Source organism: Ochotona princeps, chromosome 29 (genome assembly GCF_030435755.1).
Source record: "Ochotona princeps isolate mOchPri1 chromosome 29, mOchPri1.hap1, whole genome shotgun sequence".
NCBI classification, from domain to species: domain Eukaryota; kingdom Metazoa; phylum Chordata; class Mammalia; order Lagomorpha; family Ochotonidae; genus Ochotona; species Ochotona princeps.
The window spans coordinates 17,105,852-17,123,336 of record NC_080860.1 but is presented as its reverse complement, the minus strand read 5'-3'; the positions used below and the strand labels follow the sequence as shown (position 1 = coordinate 17,123,336).

General features: G+C 52.6%; 2 protein-coding genes across 5 annotated transcripts in view; one reads left to right on the top strand and one right to left on the bottom strand.

The window, feature by feature from the left end:
• The first annotated feature begins 418 nt into the window (after nt 1-418).
• On the top strand, nt 419-11,423 carry PIK3IP1 (phosphoinositide-3-kinase interacting protein 1). Its single transcript, XM_004591998.2, has 6 exons — nt 419-667; nt 1,654-1,773; nt 1,883-2,005; nt 2,895-3,089; nt 3,204-3,282; nt 9,801-11,423. The coding sequence occupies exons 1-6, from the start codon at nt 580-582 to the stop codon at nt 10,003-10,005; spliced, it is 810 nt and encodes a 269-aa protein (XP_004592055.2). The 5' UTR covers nt 419-579; the 3' UTR covers nt 10,006-11,423.
• Nucleotides 11,424-12,650: 1,227 nt separating this feature from the next.
• The window catches only part of LOC101532959 (E3 ubiquitin-protein ligase RNF185), a 107,339-nt gene continuing 102,504 nt past the window's right edge, over nt 12,651-17,485 (bottom strand). For all 4 annotated transcript variants that reach the window (XM_058656886.1, XM_058656887.1, XM_058656888.1 and 1 more), the window contains one exon: nt 12,651-14,336. In XM_058656886.1, the coding sequence (XP_058512869.1) occupies nt 14,192-14,336 (145 nt within the window). In that variant the 3' untranslated portion in view covers nt 12,651-14,191. The remainder of the gene's footprint in view (nt 14,337-17,485) is intronic.

Sequence of the window (17,485 nt, the reverse complement as noted above, 5' to 3'; positions counted from 1 at the left end):
ACCCACAAAGGCCCTTTTTCTTTATCCAGGATGGCTATGAAGAGTTCCTTCTACCCAGATATTCTTTGTGCCCTCTATGTGCTTTTCAATTCCTCCTGTTGTGGTGTCTGCAACTAGCATGTTGTCCCTAAACTGCTTTGGGTACTTCGGTGCTTATTAACTCCCCCCAAGGGTGCCTCTGGACCGAGTGATCTTTTCTTTACTCACATAAATGCAAACAGAAGAGATGAAAAGCCCCAGGGAAGCTGCCGTGCGTGTGCAGGTCTCCCGACTGTGGCTCAGCACAGCCGGAGTCTCTCTGCTTTCTCTCTTCCCTTGGCTGAGTTTCCCTCTCTTGGCTCAGGGTTAGTGATCTTGCATGGCATAGGAGGCTTAGGACCCAGGGGGCGCCTTCCAGCTCAAAAAAACACCTCGCGCTGCAGCAAGCTAGCTGGGGAAGCTCCCAGTTCTAAAGAGAGGCTGTTTACCAGAAGAGCATAACAAGGGCAGGTCTGACTGCAAGGGCTGAGTCCCGGAAGGCAGAGCCGCTGCCAAGGGGGGGACCCTGGTTGGACACTTAGGTGTTCAGGCACCTGCAGGATGGAGGAGGGGAGGAGGATGCAGTTGGCCTGGGTACAAACCTTGGTCCTCAGCAACATGCTCCTTGCAGAAGCTTACGGATCTGGAGGTGAGATGACACTCTTTCCTTTTTCTCCAACAACTCCGTGAAGCTCTCAGCTTCCTAAACGTGGCTGGGATGACCAGAAGTGAAGCTTTTAGTTTACCTTTTGTTGTGCTAGAAAGGCTTTTTTTTTTTTTCCTTTTCTCTTTTCTTTCCTTTCCTGGGCTTGTAGCTCCATCTTTGCCATTAAGAACAAAGGCAAGTAGCCACTTTCCCTTTTCCTTGCACAAGAGCCTATGGAGCTTGGTGTGTGTGTATTTGTGGGGTGGGGGCACATCTCCCCTACTCCCCAACTCCTGTTCTGTTCAAGTTCAAGCTCTTTGCATGGCTGTGGCTCCCCAGGGGGCACAGGCCCACCGCCCCAACCTCCTCCTGTGGCTCTCTCCTTGCAGCCCCAAGGGGAGTGGGAGTTTGGAGTCACATCCAGATGAGACAGGTTTCCTGGGAAGACGTCTACAAAAACCTTCTTAAACTGGCAGGAGGTGGCCGTAGCCGCCGAGCAGGGAACACCAGAGTTTATGTAACAGGGGCGTTACAACACAGGTTTTCAAGTCTGGCAGTCCACCAAAGTGCCCCACTGTCTCCGCTAAGGGACCCAAAATCGAATCTTCCTCCTTTTCTCCTCACCAAAGTGATCCCAAGTTCAAGAGTAGCAACAGCCCCCCTGTGCACTCCAGTGCTTCCTGACTTGGAAGGGGGAAAAAAAATCATTCTCATTTTTGGAGCGCTGCTGTCACAGTTCCCGGCTTGGGAGCTTTCACAGGCTGTTTCTCGGCCATCACTCGGGGCCTCACAGTCACCCCTGGAGGCAGGTGAAGTTTCCCCGCAGAGCTCAGTGTGACCACTCCCCAGCAGCAGCAGCAGCAGCCCCAGCAGAGGGCCATGGCTGGCCGCCGTGAGGGTCCCCTGCCCGCCAAGCTCGGCGTCTTCCACGAGCTGCTCCTTGTCACTCAGGGAATGGCGGTGTGTGTGGGGGGGTCTCTTCTTGACAGGCTGCTTCTGGGACCACGGTCACCTGTACCGAGAGGACCAGCCCTCCCCAGCGCCGGGTCTCCGCTGCCTCAACTGGCTGGACGTGCAGAGCAACCGCTTGGCGCCGGGCCCCGAGTCGGGTGAGTGTCCGCTGGGGCAACGGGCGGAGCTGGCCGTCAGGCGGGCCACCGTCCTGCCCCAGGGCCCCAGTTCCCCAGTCCATGGCGCCTTCTCTTCCATTCTCCTCAGGCACCGCGGACAACCACAACTACTGCCGGAACCCAGACCAGGACCCTCGCGGACCCTGGTGCTACGTTAGCGGCCAGACGGGTGCCCCTGAGAAGAGGTCTTGTGAGGACTTGCGCTGCCCAGGTATCCGCTCGTGGACACCGTCCCCTCAGGACCCCCTGAGGGAGGCGCTGCCTGGGGGAGCGGCCGGTTACTCCCGCCGCGCACGTGCGGCCGCGCGACGCCAGCCGGCTTCGCCCCGCCCCTGCGCCGCGCCGATTGGCCAGGGCTGTCTCCAGGCCGCGAGGCTCAAAGCCGATTGGCCTCCGCCGCGGCTCCGAGTGAGCTCATTCTGGGAGAGCGCTTGTAAACAACCGTGGGAGGCGAGCCTGGAGGGAGCGTCCGGCGCGCCGCGATCTGCGAGGGGTGTTCGGCGGTGGCGATTCTCGAAGAGAGCCATTCTGTTGTGTGCTAGGCATTTTTCCCCCGGAGGAGGAAGCCTAAGTCCAGATATTATTCAGCGTCCAGATATTATTCAGCGTCCAGATATTAATCCGCTTTTCTTTTGTATTAGATCTGTTGCTCCCGCTCGGGAGCGAGAATTTCCGGGATTAAATGAGATTAAAAAAAAAAAAAAAAAAACTCAAACTCAAGCATTTAACTCTGTGACTGACCCCAAAGCGTGAGCTCAGTAACCAATGTGAGCTGCTCAGAGGACTCAAGATGTCTCTTGATGGAGAGAGGTGGGGGGTGGGGGAGATCGCAAGGGTTTGAAGAGAAGCGTGGGAGGCAGAAAGGAGACCCTTGCTCAGGGCTTGGTTTTTGTCCCAGCGATAGTGCAGCTTTTAGGGGAAAGTTGTGTGTGTGTGTTTGTGTGTGTGTGTGCCCCCGGGTTGTGTGTGGTGGGGGTTGGGAGGAACCATTCTAAGGTGGACTCTCCTCATCTCCCTCAGCACTTCTGGGTCTAGGTTCAGCTGTTTGGAAATCCTTCAGGGCAGTCTTTGATGAGAGGTCTGTCTCACTTCACCACCAGAAACCACCTCCCAGGACCCTGGAGCCTCCAGCACAGAGACGGAGGAGGAAGCGCCCGGGGCAGAGCCGGCGCAGGTGTTCCCTCCTGCCAATGCCCTGCCTGCTCGGAGTGAGGCTGCAGCTGTGCAGCCCGCGGTTGGCATCAGCCAGCGGGTGCGGATGAACTCCAAGGAGAAAAAGGACTTAGGGACTCTAGGTATGAGGGTCCCAGTCCCCTCCTTTCCCTGCTTGCCATTCATCAAGAGATGTGGTTTGCTGACTGGCAGGGGAGGTGGTTTGTGGTTCATGGGTCTCCATGTGTCTCCCGCAGGCTATGTACTGGGCATTACCATGATGGTGATCATTATTGCTATAGGAGCTGGCATCATCTTGGGCTACACCTACAAAAGGTCAGTAACTTCTCTTCTGGACCCCTTTTGAGAGGAGTAAGGGAGCCAAATCTGTTTTTCTTTGTGACTTTCTTACTGAAAGGAGGTGAGGTGTTGAAAGAATGCAAAACCAGCTCCAAGATGTAGATACTTGGTTCCAGTCTTGACCCAGTGATCCTAAACAAATACTTTCTGCTGTGCTTTTGCTTCTCATTAGAAAAAGCCTTGTGAGGTCTGGATTCTTCTTGTCCTTCATGCTCACAAAAGTCAGGGTTGAGCTGGACCGGACAAAGATGGGAGCTAGTCCTGGTTTCCCACAGTGGGTGACAGGGCTCCAACTACTTGAACGGTCATCTGCTGCCTTGTAGGGTTGCTATCAGTGGAAGCTGGCATGTGGAAGCTGGAACTTGAACCCAGCAACTTGGCTATGAGAGTCAAGCATCACAAGCAGGCCACATGTTCAGCCCCTGATCTAACTCTTTGGATACCAGATTTGTTGCTGTCTCATGCTGTGTGTGTGGCATGGGGAAAAATCTGGCTGCAATCTCACTGCATTTCTGTACTTTATAAAATTCTGCTACTGGAAAAGTTTCCCAGACAGCTTTTTTTTTTTTTTTTGAATCATTGGAATTTTACATTTCCTAGTCCATAAGCAGTGAAATCTCCTCCAAAGGTAGGAAGCAAAAAAGTGAGCTGGAGATAATCTAATTGCCATTACTTCACACACACGAAACCCAGAGGGCAGTCCCTGGGGGATGATGCAGCACAGTAAGCGGCTGTCTGCAATTTTGACATCCCGGAGTGCCTGATTGAGTCCTGGCTACTGTGCTTCTAATCCAGCTCCTTGCTAATGTGCTTGGGAAAGTGGAAGATGATCTGAAGTAGCTGGGCTTCTGCCATCCCTGTGGGAGACCTGGATCGAGTTCCTTGTTCCTGACTTTCAACTTTTTCCTGGCTGTTGTGGCTCTTTGGGTAGCAAGCCAGCAGATGGGAAGGAGTGTGTGTGTGTGTGTGTGTCTTCTCCTCACTCCCTTTCTCTGTCACTCTGCCTTTCAAATAAGTAGCTCTTAAAAAATAAAAACAGAAGCAAACTTATGGCCATGCTTTGCGGCTGGGACAGCAGGAGGAGGAAGAATGCTTATTTTGGAAGGTCCCCTGAGATGCCATGCGGAAAAGATTCTCAAAGTCAGTGATGGGATTCACTCCTGCAGGAGCGGCTTGCCCTGGAAAGTTACTTGCTGCCTTCTGGCAACGTCTAGGGATTTGTCTTTCAGCCGAGGGCCTGTGGAATTTCTTCTCTATGGGCTATGTGTTCCTGTAGAGGAAGTGACAATAATCTGTGTGTTCTAGGGATGGGAGTCTGGACCCCAGCCTCCATATTATATAAACCTTGGGTTCCTGCAGCTGACCTTACAGATCAAGAGGGTAATTAGGTAGCAGCAGTACCAGCAATAGCAGACATTTACCATATATCCGCTTCAATCACTTTGTGTGCATGCATGCACTTCTTGCAATTAACCATGATGAGGTACATGCTATTATCATTTCCAATTGAGAAAACTCGAAGCCGGAGGGGATGGGTACCCTGTGTGAGGTTATTTACCTAGAAGTTGGTAGAGGAAAGTCCCAGAAGTCCCAGGCCTGCCACTAACTGGCTATTTGCTTGAGTCTGAGCAAATTGTCCCTATATTGTCCCTGTCCCCTGGAGTATTGCTGTGGGCGAAGGCATGCGGTTGCCTGGTTCAGTACAGATCACATAGTAAGTGACAGTAAACAAAAGGTTTTTTTTTTTCTGTAGTGTGCTGATGCTATGCATACTCCATTCCATCTCTGCTTTTCTTTCTCTCTTTTTTTTTTAAAGACTGGTTTATTACTTTGAAAGGCACAGTTACAGAGACAGTGAGGGAAAGAGATCGTCCATCTGCTGGTTCATTCCCCAAATGGTTTCAAGGGCTGGGATCCAGGCTGAAGCCAGGAACCAGGAGTTTTAACAGGGGTGCCAGGGATGCTGGCACTTAGGCCATCCTCTGCTGCCTTCCCCAATGTATTAGCAGGGAGCTGGATGGGAAGTGGAGCAGCCAGGACTCCCAGCTGGTGCCCTTAAAGGATGTTGGCATTGAAAGTGACGGCTTAACTTGCTGCACTATAATGCCAGCCTCTTTATTCTGTTTTTTTTTTTCCTTTTTTCTTCTGTGATTCAGGATGCAGAGGTTCACAGAGAAGTAGTATCCTAAGAGGTTGTTGTCCTAAGAGGTTGTGGGATGACATGACATTTCCAGGGACAACTGTGTGAAGAGTTAGAGGAAGTGATGTAGTCCCGAGCCCCAGAATACATTGGTTTGCTTTAGCCTTGAACAATTTTCTCCCTCCATATTCTCTAGACAGCATTTGGCTCTCCTCTCATCTGGTGACAGTTTCCAGGCCTTCCTGGTGCTTGAACTGACTTAAAAAAAAAAAAAAAAGAGTTCTTGATTCTGAGCCGGGGGCTGGTGCCCGGGGAGGAAGTCCAGTTGTCTTTTTCTTCTGGATTAGCTGTTCAGGAGCCTCCCTTTGCTTTTCCCATAAACTCAGGGCAAGGCCCCAAGTCACCTGACTCCCTGTCAGTGATTACCCGTCCACTCCTTTCCTCAGCACAACTGCTCTGAGAACAGACTGTACAACAGGAAACCACATGTGGGCTGGAGACCAGCTCTCAGCTGCCGCCTGCCCACACCCTCCCCTGCCCCACAAGTCAGAGAGAGCAGAGCCCTGGAAGGCACTGTAGGCTGTGTTGTCCCCTCAACCTCAGTACCTTATCTGTCCAGCAGGGACACGTAGTAGGACACCCCATGATAGTAACCACAGTGGTAGCCCACATTTGTGTGCACGTGCCTTTTGAATAACAAAGGCCTAAGCCTAACTGACACACTGGACACACTTTGACTTCATTTGCAGCCAATGTCCAAGCACCACAGCTAGCTCTCTGGATGTGTCTTTACCTCTACCAGCGCTCAGCAGCTTCAGGTCAAGTTGCTTAGAATTGCCAAGGAGAGCAGAGGGAAAAAGAACCAGGTTCTGTTTCTGGAACTGCCGTCCATTCAGGATGTGACACTGGCCTCTGTTTCATCATCTGAAAAACAGCATAGAGACAGGGCTACAAAGGATAACTCTCTGAGCTCAGGTAGAACCTAAAAAAGACAACACTGCCTGGCTGCAATACAGGGAGCGCTGGGTTCGAATCCCAGTTTCACTGCGTGCTCGCGCAGGCAGTTTCAACTGCTGCTGGTTGTCTCGGCCTCAGAGACCGCAGAGGTGTTACCACAGAGGTGGTGTTGTTAGAGTGAGGTCAGCTGATGTAGTGGGAGCGGTGAGAGGAGCTAAATGGGAACAGCAGTCATTGAGAAGCGTTGCGTCGCCTAAGCAAGTGGGCGGCGTTTCCATTAACCTGGAGGGGGACGCAGGAGGCAGGCAGCTGCTCCGGGTGCACCTGTCTCTGACCAGCCCCATTCTGGGTCCAGGCCCTAGAGCTCTCAGGGTCGTCACTGCAAGCCTTGGACTCTGCCAGAGGCCGTGAGCTGGACTAATGGGATGGAGCCTTTCCCTGGCTGGGGAAGAGTGGACAGGCACCAGGTTTCCTCCCAGGGGAGGACGGACAGCCAGTGGAGGGGGGGAGGGGCGGGGCCGGAGCAGGAGCTCAGCGCGGCTGGGTCTTTGTCCTTGGTTGTCTAGGCCGCAGGGTTCAGAGCAACTCCCCTTCCGTGCTCGTAAGTGTGCTGTCTGCACTAGGTCCAGAGGGAGCTGATTTTAAAAAAGCCGAGGGGGGGGGGAGGGAAGAGAAAAAAAAATAAGTCAGCTTCACCCCACCCCTTCTTAGGAGAGGAGCTGAGGCAGAGAATAAGCCTTTTGTTCCTTCTTGGTCACAGCCTGGCTGGGCCCCGCCCCTCCGGGCAGAGATGGGGGCTGGGCTGCCTGAGGCACAGCGGCAGGGGACTGGAAGGCTCTTTCTTGTCCTCCGAGGGAGCTGGGGCAGCCCCTGTATCTCCAGGACTCCGGTAGCAGCAGGCACGCACGTGAGGTTGGGTGTGCTTGGAGGCTGCTAGGCGGGTATAGCCCAGTCGAGAAGAGCCCGGCATCGGCTTCTGCTTTATCCCTGGCTGCTCTTTAGGCCTGCTGTGCCCTAGTAATGTGAATTGATCTCCCCCGCCACCCTCACTAAAGACTTAAGGAAGCCTGACTATTGTCAGTGGCTCAGCTGGCCTCAGCTCGGACATTTGCTAGTGTGAAGGAGGACAGAGGAAAGCTGGGCTTTTGGGGTGACTCCAAAGCCTGAGTTTCTGCATCGGTAAAGTGGGGATATCATCTAGCAAGGTCAGACATGAAAAAGATGAGGCAAATGCAGAATGTGTGTGTGTCGTTTGCAAGGGGCACGACCTAGATGGTGTGAAGGCCACTGCTTGGTATCTTGGCAGTGACCAAAGAAGTTACAAGTTCTCGGCTTTCCTTCTCCCTGCAGCCCTTTTTACAGTTGGGAATTCGGGCCTTGGCAAAAGACACTAACTTACCAGCATACCATTGTTTTCTTTTAATTTTTTTAAAAAGATTGATTTTGTTATTGGAAAGCCAGATATGCAGAGAGAAGGAGAGACAGAAAGATATTCAATCTGCTGATTCACTCCCCAATTGGCTGCAACAGCCCAAGCTTAGCCGACCCGAAGCCAGGAGCCAGGAATGTTTTCAGGGTCTCCCACATGGGTCTAGGGTCTCAAGGCTTTGGCCTATCCTCTGCTGCCTTCCAGGCCACAAGCATGGAGCTGGATGGGAAGTGGAACAGCTGGCTCATGAACCGGTGGCCATTTGGGATCTCAGCAGATGCAAAGTGAGAATTTAGCCACTAGGCTATCACGCTGTCTCTCCCTTTTGAAAAGTTTATTTTATTTTTATTTGAAAGGCAGAGTTACAGAGAGGAGGAGAGAGCTTCTGCCAGCTGGTTCACTCCCTAAAGGGCTACAATGGCCAATGCTGAGCCAATCCAAAGCCAGGAGCTTCCTCCAGGTCTCCCACATTGGCGCAGGGGCCCAAAGACTTGATTCATTATCCACTGCTTTCCCAGGCCATAAGCAGGGAGCTGGATTGAAAGCGGAGCAGTTGGAATACCAACTGGCACTCACGTGGGATGCCAGTGCTGCAGGCAGAGACTTAGCCTACTCTGCCACAGTGCCAGCCCTATACCACTGCCTTTGATCTTCCCCTGGGTGTTTAACCCAGACCTTCCAAGTTTCTCCTTACATTGAAAAATCTGGCTTTCCTGCTTTATGACAGGAGGGTATATTTTCAAAATTCTTTGCAGTGACGGATCAATAGTGCCCAGGGGCAGTGAATCCCAGCATGAGTGGGGGAATGCTTGATCCAGGTGCGTGACCCTAACCCCATGAGCAGGGTTCCGTCATCTGCCCTCTGAGTGTCATGGGAGTTGTGCTGTGTGGGCTGGCACTGTCCAGTAGTTAGGCTCACGAGGAAGATGCGGTCGACCGTCATCTCCCAGTCATGCACGGTGGCTTGGGTAATGAACTCACAACTTTGCCTCCTGGGAATCTCACAAAACTAGCAAATGCGAGCCAGACTTCATGAAGTGAGGGATCTTACAGAACTGCAGGAGCCCTTTAGTTGAAGTCCGACTTCTTGTTTTACAGATGATGGATTAAGACCCAGAGTTGGTGGGGAAAGGTTGCAGAGATCACGTAAACAACTTGCCCTGGCTGGTGGATAGGGGAGTTTGCTTGGGAAACCAAATTAAGATAGCCTTGTTTGGTGAATCATCCTAGTTAGGGCAAATCATGCTGCATCCCAGAAGATTTTTTTTTTTTAATTGCAAAGTCAGATATACAGAGAGGAGAGAGAGAGAGGAAGATCTTCCATCCGATGATTCACTCCCCAAGCAGCTGCAATGGATGGAGCTGAGCCAACCTGAAGCCAGGAGTTCAGAGCCTCTTCTGCATCTCCCACGCGGGTGCAGGGTCCCAAAGCTTTGGGCCATTCTCAACTGCTTTCCCAGGCCACAAGCAAGGAGCTCGATGGGAAGCAGGGCCACCAGGATTAGAACCGGTGCCCACATAGGATCCTAGTGTATGCAAGGTGAGGACTTTTAGCTGCCTTGCTACCGTGCTGGGCCCAAGGCTATCATCCTATTTTGAAATATTCGGAAGGCAGAGTTACAGAGGGAGAGAGATATCCATCTTCCATCCACTGGTTCACTCCACAAATGGCGGCCAACAATCAGGGCAGTGCCAGGCCAAAGGCTGGAGCCAGGAACTTCATCTGGGTTTCTCATGTGGGTCTGGGGGTTCCAGGCACTTGGGCATTCTTTTGCTGCATCACCAATGGTGCAGTTGGGACTCGAACCAGCACCAACACATGGGATGCTGCTGTCACCAGCTTTATCCTGCTACGCCACAGCGCTGGCCCTTAGGCCATCTTAAAGATCTTGGAATTGGGTGCTCCCAGGTCATCCACTGAGTGGCTCTAGTAAGGCCTGAAGCATAGTCTCCTTCTTTTCTCGCCAGGGGGAAGGATCTGAAAGCACAGCACGAGCAGAAAGCCTGTGAGAGGGAGATGCAGCGGATCACCCTGCCCCTGGCTGCCTTCACCAACCCCACCTGCGAGCTGGTGGACGAGAAGACCGTGGTGGTCCACGCCAGCCAGACCCCGGTGGGCCCCCAGGAGGGCAGCATTCCCCTCATGGGCCAAGCTGGCACTCCGGGGGCCTGAGCCCCTGCTGTGCAGGAGACCTTACAGAGACACTGGTGCAGGACGAACCCCACCTCCTACAGCAAGGAGGATCTACACTTTGTGTTGTGGTTCAAATCCTTTTTTTTTTTGAGTGGATCCTAATTGCCAGAAGCACGTGGCACGCTGTGGACTTTGAGGGCAAGGCTGGGTAGGGCCTTCCCATGCTCTTTCTCTAGCCCTTGGGAAAGGTAGTTTTGCCTGTGGAGGGAGGTGGTAGTGGCGTCTGCTGACAAGGGCTTCTGAACATTGCCTGCACCCCTGGAAGTGTTCCCCGGGGACAGAGGAGCTCCCCCAGGCTCCTCAGTGCTTGCCCAAGATGGTCTCCATCTCCGCCTTTCCATCTGTTTTCCACAGATTCAGTGGCGTACACTGTTATTCATAGCTACAAGGTCAAGCAGATCAAGAGGGGGAAAAAAGTATATTTTAGTTTGTAAACTATTCAGGATCAAATTCCCTGCTGACCTCTGAGAGCTGGAAATGAGTCTGTGGAGAAGTCAGAATTTGGGGCTGAGGACGGGATGTAGGCTGGGTGTGTGTGCTCCAGCTTGCTGGCATTGAGTGATGTGCCTTGACACCCGTGGGCCAGGCCCAGGCCCAGGAACCCTTCCTGCTTCATAAGGGAAGGGGGCTGAATTGCACTAAACATTCCACTTAGGAAGAAGGTTGAGAGAAGGCTCTGCTCTTGCTTTGGGCCACAGGGGCTGCAGAGGTGGGCCTGAGGTAGCCCCCACACAGTGTTTCTGCAGGCTAGGCAGTGACCTTATGTTGTTACGGGTAAGAGAGCAGCCAGCTAACCTGTGGAGAATTGCACTAAGAGAGCTGGTGATTTGCTTCTGGAAACGGAGCTCAGAAGAAAGGCAACCCAGCACTTCAGGGCATGTTCTGTGGTGGGGCCTCCAAGGCCAGCAGCGCCTCCTGATGGGACAGCAGAGTTAGGATCACGCCCTCGAACTTGTAACAATCATGGAACCATTGGAAAGGATCTTAGGGTTCTTCAAGCCTTTTAGGCTCAGGGAAGAAAAAGTGATTTTGCTCCTTCCCCTCCCCCAGGTCAGAGGGCAAGACACTGGCATGGCCAAAAAGAGGGCCCAGCTTTCTGACAGTGAGCAAGCGTTAATGTTTCTCCAATGCACTGTGCTGCCCTGTGCTGGGGGCTCAGTGGGGCTTCCAAGTCTTGAGGTCATACTTGGAAGTACTGGCTGGGCTCCCCAACCACAGAGCTTCCGTCCCAGACCCCTTCTACTGCCCCAAAGTGGAGTGGCGGATGGGGTCCCTCGGTGTTAATGACGCTGGACAAGAGAACATTACTGGTTTCTACTTTTCTATAACAGCATTTCTCTGTATACATGTTTTATATACCTCATACCTGCATATATAAAGTACGAGAAATTGCTCTGCATTTGACTTATATTAAAAAAAAAACATTTAAAAATCCAGTGTTTCTGTGAAGTGCCACGGACACATTGCCCGCAACTTAGGAAGCTTTGGAGTTACCTTGTCCAAGGCCTGCGTGGACCAGAAACTGGAAGGCGGCTCTCTCATGGAGGGTGGTAACCGTTGCACGGTTGGCAACTGCAGCTCTTCTATCCTGATCACCATCCCACTCAGCAAATCTTCTGGGTTGAGAACAGGTAGGATGAGAGTGGGCGGGCATCCCGAGGAGGTGAGTGGTCACTGTAATTTCTCTCTGGCAGAACCCTGAGGTGGGGTTAGTTCCCAGGCACATCCAGACAGCCCCTTGTGCTAGCAACTGCCCTGGAGGGGTGGTACTGTAGCAAAGGCAGGCTAGGGCTAAAGTGATTGAACAGCTGACCAGAGAATCATCCCCGTGAGGTGATGATTCCCAAGGGACAACCAGGGCCTCTAGCAGTTGGTTTGCAGGGTGACCATGGCCCATGCCCGGCTGTTGCATCACAGTTCTGACAGTAACTGGCCTCCCACCCCACATGATCAGGGATTTGCAAGAACCAGGTTCAGCTCTGGTGCCAGACTAATGAATTTTGGGGAGCGCTTGAGAGAACCTACCTTTAGGTTTATGGGTTCATAGTGTGCCCAAACTTCTATTAACCAGACAGCATTGTCCCATCCAGTGGTCACTCCATATCCCGCCCGCCCCCCCCAAGTGTGTAGAAGCCGGATGCAGAAGGTGAACTCCACTCCTGTACTTGTTGGGGACATAAGGGGCAGGCTGCCCTACGTTCCTTTCTACCCACTGAGAGGGCAACACTCAGCCCTGTGTGGGGAGAGCGTGAGCCAGGATGCCTGGCCTGGAGATGACCATGAGGTGGGGTGACTCTGTGGCCTGCGAGGAGGCCAGACCTGTGCTGAGCAAGGGGCTTCCTTGGGTGGGTCCTGTATTTTCTGCTGTCCCTGCAGTTGATGGTTGGGCATGAGGTGGATGAATTAAGTAGGGTGCAGAAGCACTGCCTGTGGGCCAACTGTGTGGCCTGGACCACCTCTGAGCCAAACCCAAAGTCACCTTTTCACTCTTGGTACAGTAACTTGACGTTCACCACTTTAATTTATTTAGTCTGCTCAATGGCCCAACTCGGGCCCATCATTTTCATGCTTGAGGAAACAGCTGCAATGGTGAAGAGTCACGGACCCAGGCCACTGCCGGAGTCCGGGGCTCATCCTTGCAGCAGCAAGCTTGCAGGACAGTCCAAGCTGTAAGTCCACACTGCCCAGAGGTGACATCTGACCCCGTAACTCTTCAGACCTATGTACAATATTTCATGTCTCACCCAACAGATGGAACAAGATAATATTTTAACAGCAACCACTCTCCAGGATCACACCCCTGTGCCCTGCCCCCTGCCCAATACAACCACCCCCAAAACCATCCCCGATTTGTTAAATACGGTGCAAGCTCGCAGCCACTTAGGAGGCCAACTTAGTTGTGCTGGAGAATCCCTGGAGCTCTGGGAACCACTGGCGGGGGGTGGGGAATGGGGTAGCATGTGGGGAGGGTGACCTAAGGTTGTCCAGTGCCCCTGGACCTGCTCAGGGGAGCTGTGACCAGGGGCTGAGTTGGGCTAGCCAACAAAGGAGGTAGAAGCCAGTTGGCCCTCAGCACCTCATTGCTGGGCTCTGCCACCCACATCTGCCTAGCTACGTGGATAGGGCATGTTGGAGGGCAAGCTGTGGCTGCTCCCCTATCCCACCTTGCCCAGACCCAAGTAACAAGCCACACAGTCCTCCGGAAACTATCCAGCTCTGGGCCAAGGGTCTTACTTAGGTATCTGTCCTCAGGAACCCACCGAGAACTGAGTGACAGCAACTGGCATGTGGGATTTCTAGCTGGCAGGGCCTCTTTCTTCCCAGCCCCCACTGTCTTCCTGTGCTTGTTGCAGTCTCAGGACATCACCCGGAGGTTCTCAGCTGGCTTCCAGCTGCAGTTTATGAACATGAGGTGGAGGCCACACACTACCCCTCTCCCTGTTGTCCTCCAACACACACACATACGTCTTGCCAACTTTGATGTGATGCACAAACTGGCCAGAGCCACAACCCCTGGCAGGAGAGCAGCAACTAGCCTTCTCCCTGCCTCCTGGCTAGCTTCCAGCATACCCTAACACCTACTCCCTTCCCTGCTGCTCCAGGGTAGGCAGCATCTGGAGGGCACATGGTGGGGAGCACCACTATCATTTCGTGCCCTTTGAGGGCCACCTGGGCCACCAGTTGTCCATCCATGCTCTCCCACTTGAAGTCCTCCTGTACCCAGCTGGTCTAGCAACTTCAGAATGCATAGGCAGGTTCCCCCCCTTCCCTGCCCCCAGGACCTCTAGCCAGCAGGTCCAGGTCATGCTGGTTAGTGTAAAGCAGGAGCCCCCCTGGAATCCCTGCCAGGGTCTTCCCAAGGGGTCCCAAGTAACAGATTTCCTCCTGGCCTGGAGTCCAGGCTCTTATTGGTTTTGTTCTGTTTTCTTCTTCACAGCTTTCAGGCGAGTGTTGGATCTATAGACAGTCACCAGGCTGCATTTCCTGGGTGTTGCACCCACTCGCCTCCTGGGGAGGTAGTAGGGATGGCGTGTTCTGCTTCTCTATGAGCCGCCAATCCACAGGAAGCCAGGACGGCCCTGCTTCCAGGCAGGGCTGGGGTGTGGAGTGGGCAGCGAACGGGGGCTGTGGGACACGCCCCTGCAGCGGGGCTGGGCCGCCAGGGCTAGGGAGGTGAGTCCCTGGTCAGGCCGTACTGCAGGCTCACGGTGTGGTCCAGCTCCTCCAGCTCGGCCGGCAGCGGAATGGCCAGCTCTCCCAGATAGAGCGAGAGGGCCTCGAAGGAGTCCTCCAGTTTGGAGAAGGCCGGTCTAGAAGAAAGGGAACAGGGTTGAGAGCCAGGTGGATATTTGAGCAGGGGCCATGTTGGTGTGGGAGGAGTACAAAGCTTGAGGATCCCTCACTTCCTGATTGTGTGACCTTAGGTATACCTTGTGACTTAGGCCCCGCAAATTAGCTTGGTGGCTTAAAATCCTCCCCCTGTACACGCTAGGATCCCATATGGACACTGGTTCATGTCCCGGCTGCTCCACTTCCCTCCCAGCTCCCTGCTTGTGGTCTGGGAAAGCAGTAGAGGACGGCCCAAAGCCTTGGGATCCGGCACCCATGTGGGAGACCCGGAAGAGGCTCCTAGCTCCTGGTTTTGGATTAGCTCATTTCCAGCTGTTGAGGCCACTTGGGGAGTGAACCAGCAGATGAAACATCTTTTCTCTGTCTCTCCTTCTCTGTAAATCTGCCTTTCCAATAAAAATAAATAAATCTTAAAACAAAAAAAGACCCTCAAAATCCTGTAACTTCCTTGTGCTTCCCTGGGAAATGGGAATGGCAGACTGTTCCTGCTGTCTCCAAAGTTGGCTGTGAACTTAGAGAGAAGGCAGTGAGCAGCCTAGGCTGGCTGGAGGTGAGAATGTAATGAAAAGCCAGGCCCTCCCAAGTCTTAGCAAATACAGTGATCAAAGGTGAGATGGGACCAAGCAATTCTTTCAACACTCCTTCCTGAGCCCGGCACAGTAGCCTAGTGGCTAAAGTCCTTGCCTTGCATGAGCCAGGATTCCATATAGGCACTGGTTCGTGTTTGGCTCCTCCACTTCCCTTTCAGATCCCTGTTTGTGGCCTGGAAAAGCAGTAGAAGATGGCCCAAAGCCTTGGGACCCTGAACCCACATGGGAGACCCAGAAGAAGCTCCTGGCTCCTGGTTTTGGATCTGTTCAGCTCTGGTGATTGTGGTTATTTGGGAAGTAAACCAGCAGATGAGATCTTTGTCTCTCCGTCTCACTGTAAATCTGACTTTACAATGACAATGTATAAATTTAGAAAAAAAAAAAAGGCAAGGCTTCCCTTTCCATTCTCAGACCTGCTGTTCCCACACACCAGTGGATCTGGGCCAGCAGCTCCCTCAAAGAGAAGTGCTGGGCTCCTCAGGCTGGAGCAATGGTGTGGCTGCCCTGGAGTCCCATTCTTCCATGTTGCTGCTTAAATGGCACATCATCTGGCTTGAGGCCCGCTCCGACCGCGGCACTTACGACCTGGACCCTGAACAGCACTCTTGACTTTTCCCCCCACCGTGTTGGTTGCCTTCTAATGCTCCACAGAGCTGGCGTACCTGCGGGGGCCTTCGTTTTGTTTGCCACTGTAACCCCAGCACTTGCAAAACTACCTGACACATGGGAGGCACTGCACATACTTCCAACGCATGAAATAAAGGCAGATGTTTTAGGACGCCTGATAAGGGATGTTAGCAAACAAATACTGTACAGTTTGAAATTTTTTGACTAGCATGTACCCTTGGTGTTAACCACAGGACCACAGTCCACTGACCTACAGACACAAGGTTCTCCTATTAGCAAACTTCAACTTTGGAGATTGTTTTCCAGTAAAATGATGTGCTGACTTAGTTATTCTGGGAGGGTGGAGTGGTAGCTGAGAAAGCTAAAGGGCATACCAGTTAGTGGAGATGATAAGAGACTTAGCTTTCTTAGGCTCTATGTTTTATTAATGCCAGAATTGTACCTGGGCCACCTTCTGCTACTTTCCCAAGCGCTTTAGCCAGGGACCAGTTCAGAAGTGGAGAAGTTGGGACTTGAATTGGCACGCTCGTATGGGATGCCAGTGTTGGAGAACGTGGTGGTTTAACCTACTGTGCCACAACACAGGCCATCAAATTTGCTTTGTAAAAGAACTATTACTTTTGATTGTAGAGAAAAACAAAAACAAATCAACCTCGAATGATTCTGTGGTTGTAATGTGCCAAGTTGAAAATACCAGAGGTAACTTTGATAAGAATGAAAAGTTGTCACCTGTGAAAAATAAAGGTGATTTTAAAAAAATAACTTGAGAAGGAGAATTAGCTAAGTGCTTCCAAGCTGTTTACTGTTGTTCACACAGTGAAACTGGAAAAACTTGAAGCTCCATATTATGGTTCTTATGTGCAGACAGTCTCCACAGACTTTCAGATTGTCAGCAAAAATGCTAACTGTCAAGACCAGGTAGGAAAAGGGAACATGGGGAACAACCACCAAGGTATCAACTGACTGATGTACGTGTGGGGATGGGGTCAGAGGAATATGGAAAGATGAAAAAAGGGCATTGTGAGAACGGCTTGAGTGTTGGATCTGGCTGCCAGCAGCGTCCCATATGGAGGGCGGGGGTTGGTACGCTGGTTTGCGCCCTGCCTCCTTTCCCCTGATTCCAGCTTCCTGCCCCCGCACATGCTGGAAGGCAGTAGGTAATGGCTCAGGTCTTCGGGTCCCTGCCACCCATGTGGGCTTCAGCCTAGCATACCCTGACCACTTGTGGGCATTTGAGGAGTGACTTGATGGATGGGAGTTCTGTCTCTGAAATAAAAAAATAGTTCTTTAAAACCAGCTCCCCCCCCCCCCAAAAAAAAGGTTGGGATGAATGCTCTTCTTTTAAAGCTTCTTCTTCTTTTTAAAATGTGTTTGAGAGGCAGAATGGAAGAGAGGGGGCGGTGGGGAGGGAGAAGGCACAGAGCTCCTCTGTACTGGCTCATTACCTGAAAGACCTGCAGGACTGGGCCAGGCGGAAGCTGAAAACCAGGCACTCAACTCAGGTCTCCCAGGTGGGACTTGAACCATCACTGCTCCCTCCCAGGGTCTGTGCCAGTGAAAAGCTGGAGTCAAGAGCTAGAGGCAGGGGCTGGACCCATTCACTCCGAAGTGGAGGGTGAGGGTGCGGATTTTAACTTCTAGGCCAAATGTAGCCCACCCCCCCTTCTTCTGAATGGCTGTCTCTCTGTGTCTTTTCTATCTACCCACCCAGCTCATCTGCGGCTATAACTCCACATCCCTTCCTTCATAACCTGGCCTGGCAGAGGTGGCTCGAGGGGTGGCATCAACATTCCTGAGCCCAGGGCTCTGTCACATTCCCTCCCACCTCTAACTGCGCCTCCTGCTACCCCGGCTCCCTGCTGTCTGAGAAGGGTCCAGGGAGGGCCTGAGGC